The sequence below is a fragment of the Bactrocera latifrons genome, unplaced genomic scaffold, assembly GCF_001853355.1.
Source record: "Bactrocera latifrons isolate USDA-ARS-PBARC rearing strain unplaced genomic scaffold, ASM185335v1 scaffold_60, whole genome shotgun sequence".
NCBI classification, from domain to species: Eukaryota; Metazoa; Arthropoda; class Insecta; order Diptera; family Tephritidae; genus Bactrocera; species Bactrocera latifrons.
In genome coordinates this window covers 1,374,793-1,382,807 of record NW_017537268.1, presented here as the reverse complement: position 1 = coordinate 1,382,807, position 8,015 = coordinate 1,374,793, and the positions used below count along the sequence as shown (strand labels likewise).

General features: G+C 36.9%; 2 protein-coding genes across 5 annotated transcripts in view; one reads left to right on the top strand and one right to left on the bottom strand.

Moving 5' to 3' along the window:
* LOC108975028 (fatty acyl-CoA reductase 2-like) overlaps positions 1–6,809 on the bottom strand; it is a gene marked incomplete at its 5' end in the record, with an annotated part of 51,680 nt that extends 44,871 nt beyond the window's left edge. The window contains 1 exon segment of the mRNA XM_018943247.1: positions 6,774–6,809. Within this exon segment, the coding sequence (XP_018798792.1) occupies positions 6,774–6,809 (36 nt within the window).
* LOC108975029 (probable maleylacetoacetate isomerase 2) overlaps positions 679–8,015 on the top strand; it is a 9,745-nt gene continuing 2,408 nt past the window's right edge. Inside the window, exons 1-4 of one of the 4 annotated variants that reach the window (XM_018943249.1) lie at positions 679–747; positions 1,163–1,414; positions 7,368–7,545; positions 7,611–7,941. In XM_018943249.1, coding sequence (XP_018798794.1) covers positions 1,391–1,414; positions 7,368–7,545; positions 7,611–7,941 — 533 coding nt within the window. In that variant the 5' untranslated portion in view covers positions 679–747; positions 1,163–1,390. Of the gene's footprint in view, positions 748–1,134; positions 1,415–3,658; positions 3,985–7,083; positions 7,546–7,610; positions 7,942–8,015 lie in introns of those variants that run through there. The other 3 variants (XM_018943250.1, XM_018943251.1, XM_018943248.1) reach the window with 3 other exon arrangements.

Sequence of the window (8,015 nt, the reverse complement as noted above, 5' to 3'; positions counted from 1 at the left end):
TTAGCGCCAATATTGTCCTAGAATTTCATATGCTGAATTCACCAAAATATTTCAGAAACCACCTCTGGATGAAATTTGCGCACATTGTCCAGAACGAGTATGCGAAATGTTGAAGATATGTTTGTTTTTTCCATAGCAGAGTGTTTTTAATTATATTGACTTATTTCTGTTAATATTTAAAGTATTTAATGTCATATTTYGCGTTATTATGCTTAATTTTAAATTTTGTAGACGAAATACTGTGGACCGCCCTGCAGATAAACGTTCTCTGTGCCCTGCATTCCGTAATTTGCCCAGCGAAGTCTTGAACCAGCGTGAGATTTGTCCAGCGGCGCTCAAATTTTGCTCAGGTACAGAGCCAAACTCTTTACCATAAAAGTTTAGTTAAAGTTGTGAAATTTAAAGCACAAATCGCAAGCTTTTCGCTACTCACCACACACACATACAACGGCCTGCGCTCTTTGAGCAAAGCTTACAAACAACGAGAACACCGGCAATGTGCTAATTGTCCTTCAGTGCAGCTCAGCGAATAGCCAACAATAAAGGACGATTCAACACAAAGCTGTTAGTATGTGCGTGAGCGTTTCAATGTGTGTGTGTGTGTGTGTACGGCTATTGGCTTTGTTTCAGCCGGTAACTCTACAGAGGTGTTGTATGACGTTGGCGCTGTCAGTGTGTTGTCAACCATTCGAGTAGAAAGTTTGTGGCGGTTTCGCTTGCGGCAACTCACAGCTATTTACAACAAAAGTATGGCATTGTACTTGCCTAGCATTTGAAGTATTGGGAAAGGACTTACTGTGTGCGGAGGCAAAGCCAAAGTGAATTTTGGGAAAATCAATTGCAGTGCAAAGTTAAAATATTAGCGAATTAGAAAAAAGATTTTTAAAAAGCATTTTGATCGTAACATAGTAGAATAACTGTGCTTAAGTGATTGACGCCCTCGTCAGTGCTGTTTATACCGCGTGCCTGCCACACCAATTAATGCATTACGGGCAGCTGCGTGGCTTTGGTATCTCAGCTCGACGCGCTTGCCACACGCATCCTCAGCACCCGTGCTACCCCTAGTGTATTGAGGATATTGAAAGTGAACTTTCAGCGCTTGCGAAAATATTAAAGAATAGAGTTTTGTTGTAGTTGTTTGTTGTTTTCTGTGTTCTTGCAGACACATCTATGCGTTAGCGCTGTCGGCCATATTTTACCATAACCACATTCATAGTGATATCTCAAAGAGGTGGCCGCATATCCATTTGGGATAGATATAGTTAGAAGGGCATCAGAGTCCACAACGAAGGGAGCGTTACGGCACTTTTGTGTGCAAGTCACTTTTGTTAGTGTGTGTGTGTAGAAGAAAGGCTTCAAAATTAATTATTCAAAGTACCATCACAACGCTATGTCCTTGTCGGCCATAGCAAAGGTAAGTYCTATAGTAATTGCATATATCGAACACATACATACACACAATATTATGTGCGTGTGGCTTTAAATTTTCACTGGCCGTTATAGGAGAAGTAGAAGAGGAAGAGTGCGACCACGAGCACTGCAGAATGACTGTAACTTCGCTCAGTCTTTTGGCGCTGCATTTTAATTACCCATTTTGTTTTGTATGAGTTTTTTATTAAGTTTTTTTGCGTTTTTCTCTTAGAATTAGTCAATTTGCAAATTTCACTCATACCACGCTCTTAAGTTCTCTTCCCACCAAAGAGTGGGTTTCAGCAAAAAGTGTGGCCAGATGGTAGTTTTTCTGCAAAGTGTAATATAYTTTGGTAATTTTCGAATTTCGAAATTTGCGGATGTCTCTAGAGTTTAATAAATAAAGTGGTTTTAAATTTTATCTTAGAAGTGCGGCATAGATATAAAAATAAGCGAAGCTGTAATAGCCTTCACAGCTGCAACTATAAGTTTTACCTTAGTGTAACTTCTGGTTATTTAGCAAATTCCCTTTAATAATAAATAAAAGTTAAATCGAAGAAGGCTCTGATGGCYATCATGACGGAGGATTCTTCCAAGTGCTATGATGACTGAAAAACTCGTTGGCATAAGTGTATTGCAAAGGGAGGGGATTACTTTGAAGGAGATAAAATGAAAAAAAAATCACCTCTCAATTTAATCACAGTAGGGTCTCTGACRGTCTCCTATTCCTGGTATAAGGAAACTAATATCAAAGGTGAAATTGTTTCTTATGTAAAAGAATTTTACGCACGSCTAAGAAAAATGCCAGAAATTCTAATTCTGAAAAAGAAATTATGTTCAGAGTTCTTAAAGTTAATATGAAACATTTAGGAAAAATTACGTAAGGCCTTTAATATATGTATATGTTTAATAAATAGCTGTAATAAATTTCTATAATAAAAATTCTTTAAAAATATTTACCCATGTGGGAGCATTGCCTCATTCGTTTGCTTTCGCATTTAACATGCTTACATATTATATGCTTCCTCTGTATTTCTTCCTATTTGCGCATGTGCCGGTTCACTCAAACCTCTCGCAAAATTTGTATGACTGTTAATGTTTACTCAAACCAGAGTTATGTTGCGCTCACACCGCTATTTCGCGATAAAAGAAACTTTCACGAATGTGAGTATTGTAAAAGTTTGCGAATTTCCTATTCACAAAGCAACCCTTGTGGCCATTGCGGCCGAATATGATTGCCAGCTACAAAAAATGATTCTTTAAAGTTAATTAAAATTAAAGTAATTATCAAAAATGTAAAATGGAATAAAATCTTTATTTTAAGGTGTTTTATAGAAATTTAAAGAAGGGTAATAATAAATCAGTTAAGAATAACAACTAAGACTGTAAAAACTTTATATATATGTACATATATAAGAAATTTCAGCGAAAAGCTTATAACCCTGACAGGTAAGCAAAATTAATGCGCCTTAAGCAACGCTAATGCGCATTGAAGTTTTATGGTGACAGCCAGCAGACTTGTGCTTTTAGACTGATAGTGAAATTTGTTTATTTATTAAAAAAAAGTGAAATAAAAGCAAATAAGATGAATTTTTAATACGAATTTTGGTACTTTTGGAAAAGCTATATAAACTTCTCGAAAAAATTCGTTTATTATTAACTACGTTAAAAGATAATAGAGCAGCTATACAGCTATCAAAAAGCTTCCTTTATTTAATATGTTGAATCTCGAAAGTGATTTTGTGTCCTCAATTGTGATACTTTAGATATAGCTACTCCTTAATAACGTAGTTAGAAGATCATACTCGAATCTACATCAATTCAACTCTTTTCTTTTAGCGAAGAAGAGAATTTAATTTATCCAATTTCTTAAATTTAATTGACTCTTCTTCGTTAAACCAGCGCATGCAGTTAACTATGGCAACACTGCCTTACCGAAAGCTTAACTAGCAGGCCTCCAGGCGCTTCGGTATTTTACTTTATCTGCATGACGCTGTTACCGTTCTCCAAAAATGACATTCACCACACTCTCACGCCAACACATGAGCAACGAAATCCTACCAACGCCGTTCGTGATAGGCGCTCGTAGCTTGGCACGTGTACGTCACTCACACTCCAAGCAAATGCTGGCACCTCAAATCACTCTTACACCTTGATTGCACTCTCCCTCTCATTTCACTGAGTTCGCTTTTAGCGCTTTAGGAGTAAAATATTCAACCGGTATTTAAATACAAAACCAGCTGGAGCAACTAGGCAAGCAAACAAATCAGAGAACAAAGTGGCAGCGGTCGCATAACGCAAGGCCGCTAGCGAGTTTCACTCAAAGTTAATCTAAGCCTACTTATGGCCTACAATGTTTGAATGTAGCGCCTGCCAGCGAGAGGTGAATGTCCTGAAATGCCAACAACAGGCGCTGTTACATGGCGTAAAYAGCAAAGTGCTCCCGATTCATGTGAAGCATAATGTTCGTGATGCTCACGTTGAAAAAGGTCATTCACCCGACCTTGGGGTGCRACACAGTTGGGCAACTCGTGGCATCAATAGCTTCATCATTATGACGTAGTTATGTGTTTGGTAGGCCATTATTGTATATAGTATTTGCGACGTAATGGTCAGTAACAAGTGTGGGTGTGCGCGTCTACCAAATACAAATGTATACATATGTACGCACTCGTAGTAAAGAGTATGTAATTGTTAAGACGAGTTCATTGACCTCRTTTATATGTATTTCGGCGGTGAATATTTTTCGGTTGCTCCATATCTTGAGCTATAGTTTGCCGCGAAAACGGAAGCTTACGAATTTTAAAATTCTCATTTGCTCATCCTTTTTAATATACATATATAATTATATGTATCTGTATGTATGTATGAAGATACCATACTTAATCATAAATCTTTAAAAATAACTTAAAACTCTCCGGAAGTAAATGTCAAAATGTGTATAAACTAGGAAAGATTCTAGATTTAAGAGAATAGAGACGAGTAATAATATATTTTGGAAACGACAAATTATAGATTATAAAGGTAAATAAATTGTACTCTTGTTCTGGTTCTCTTACTAATTTAGATCCTACTACTACTAAAATCTGGAATATTAAGTTTGTCACGAAAGTTGGAGACCCTATCAAATATATAAAAATAGATATACTATATGTTATAAATGATCAGTATGATGACCAAAGGCGATTTAGCCATGTCTGCCGGWACTTCTGTATATTTTATATACTTCAACTAGTCCATCAGTTTTTGATGTAATTTTCTCTTTAAAAGCTACTTTATTTTCGGAATCGCCAATATATAGCATACAAGTATAGCTGCCATACAAACTGAATGATCATGGCCTTGTGTGTAAACTTTTTCATTTAACGAGATATCTTTGGAATGGAATATCGGCCAAGGCTAGTTGTTTGTATCACCTAAAAATGTCTGAGGTAATGAATATATAATTGATCAAGAGACGAGACGGGTTGAAATACGCATGTCTATCTATCCATTCGATCGACAGTCTGTGCAAGAAATAACTTCAGTAAAAATATGATATTTTAATGCAACTTGGTATACGTGTTCCATGGCAATCGAGGACGAGTTCGTAGACGGGCGTAACCAAAACGCCATTAAAGGAAAATTTATAAAGTGCAATAACTAAGCACTAAAATAGGATATAGAACTGTCGTTTGGCACAGGCGATCGCAGTATGTAAGCAAAAAAAGGGTAGGGCCCAGCCCTCTAAGAGATTAAGTGTACGCATCTCTTAAACCACTAAAGCTAGAATACCAAAAGTCGCTAAGGACAATTCCTATAAAAATCAGTAATGATATCCTATAAATAGGTGAAATCGGATGATATCCGCCTACACACCCCATATAACGGTGCTGTTAAAAATTACTAAAGGCGATAAATCAATAAATAAATACACCAGAGACATTAAATTTTAGACCTAGAAAGACACAGGAGGATTTTAGGGGATCCGAAGTCGAATTTGGACGATGGTCATGMCAACGCTCACATTTACGTAAAAAATTCCAACTACTAATACGTGGGCGACTTTTTGGCCAAAAACAACACACTRATGATGCCGCAGCCGCCGTATTCCCCACATCTGGCCCCCTGTGACTTTTTCTTGTTCCCTAAACTGAAGAGGCCCATGAAAGGACGACATTACGCTTCTCTTGACGAGATAAAGACGGCATCGAAGGAGGAGCTAAAGAAGATAAAAAAAATTATTTTTTGAAGTGCTTCGAAGATTGAAAAAACCGTTGGCACCATGGGGATTACTTTGAAGGGGACAAAATAGATATTCATGAAAAAATTAATAATTTTTGAAAAAACACAAAATTCGCGATACTTTTTGAAYACACCTCGYATATGTATTATAAAAATACAGAGARAATCCGTTTCTAATWACAATATGTTTCTACGYCAAAAATGGCTTGAGTCGGGTAAATCATTTCTTTAGCCCCCATATWCCTAATAGAAAGCACATGCMGTTTACTTTATSGGCAAAAATCGGGTGRAAACTTTCCATAGRCCTCATATAATATAAAAGCTTTTATACCGGAAGCTACTTCCCTGGAATTGGTCCTGCCAAGTTGYAAGGGTATGAAATTTTCGGCTACATTCGACCTTAGKYTTTCCTTACTTGTTTAAGTATCTTTCGAGTACATTCGAACAACTAATTGGTTTTAGATTTCACCCTCTTGCAAAAAGTGCTTATGAAAAGTGCTTCAAATACTAGAAAAATCTTTAGCATAAATGTGATACGTCTGGTGGGGATTACTTTGAAGGTGATCGGTGAATAATTTAATATTTTGCGTGTTCTTTACAATTTTCGGGTGCTTTTTTGTCCCAATGTATATGGCGTAATTGATTAATAGCATAGGCATAGGCCCTTGATTAAAATCGATCGAAATTATTCTCCATTTGTGTTTTGCTATTGGCGAAATTTGAAAGTCATCTTTTTTTTTTTTTTTTGACTGTTTTTTCTAATCACAATTATATGCCTTTTTCTCTCAATAAAACCTACACCGCTGGAGAGAATTCCAAAAATTTAAGCTTGGATATCAGACTTAATAACAACCAGATGATATTTGGTGTTCATATATTTTAYTGGGAGAATCCAATAGAACAAGAAAGTAAACTGAACAAGTAAAGCTCTGGCAATTGTATCGCAACATTTCCAAAATTACTTAAAAACTAAAAAATARAAACGCTTGATCTTAATTCTTAATTATTCACATCAGAATTCGTTTAACTTCGGAAAATTAAKTGACACGAGAACACAGCTGGTCAATGTGTTAAGAAGGCTTATTTGTCTAWATTTAAGAATAAGCAACAAATACGAAGTAAATAAAAGTAATATTCACCGGTTCTCTTTTGAATTTGCATAAACGGCAAACAGASCTATAAAGAAAAAAAAAAAAAACACGAGYAAAAAAACAACTGAGAATGTGGACTCAAACAGCAAAATAAATAAACCAGTTGGGCCAGGTCATTTTGATGTGTAAATATTTGTGCGTACATACATACTTATGTATATTCACTTTGATACACCTTTTCTGGACACATTTTTATGTGAGAAGTTAATATTCATTTACACAAACACTTTTGTGGATAAACACATAAGAATATCAATATTTATGAATTGATGGGCTCGACACTGCGGCATCGCGTTTGAGAGTACTAATTGATTAAAATATATAAATTCTAACCAAATTTAAATGAAGTTCACAAAGCCTTAATTCCTTAGCCAACTAACTTAGCGCGATCGCGTGTACTGCAGTGCTTGGCGAGAGGTCGAAGCTTCCACAGTCTCTTCTCGCACATTTCTTATCAATAATATTCTTTAAAACATATTTTGTTTTATTATATATTATAACTGTTCAAATAAAATCTTAACAATGTCTCTCTCCTGTTCTTCTTTACAAAACGACGCCGTGAAACGCGATTCGGCATTGAAGCCTATACTCTACTCGTATTGGCGTAGTTCCTGTTCGTGGCGAGTGCGCATCGCTCTCAACTTGAAGGAAATACCCTACGACATCAAACCAATCAGCCTAATCAAGTCGGGCGGCGAACAGCATTGCAATGAGTATCGTGAGGTCAATCCGATGGAGCAGGTGCCAGCGTTGCAAATCGGTATGGCTATACTTACTGTAGTATAAAATATTGTCTACAAAATATATTTTTTCTATTACTTGCAGATGGCCACACGCTGATCGAGTCAGTCGCTATTATGCACTACTTGGAAGAGACACGTCCCCAACGTCCACTGCTGCCACAGGACGTGCACAAGCGCGCTAAAGTGCGTGAAATTGTGGAAATCATCTGTTCGGGTATACAACCACTGCAGAATCTAATTGTGCTCATCCATGTCGGCGAGGAGAAGAAGAAGGAATGGGCACAGCATTGGATTACGCGCGGCTTCCGCGCTGTCGAAAAGGCGCTYTCCACCTCGGCTGGCAAATACTGTGTGGGCGATGAGATTTCCATGGCCGATTGCTGTTTGGTGCCACAGGTCTTCAATGCAAGAAGGTAAATGCGTAAGATCTAATGTCGTAGGATTAGAACAAAGTGGTTACATGGATTTCCTCGGGCGTTTTTTTTTT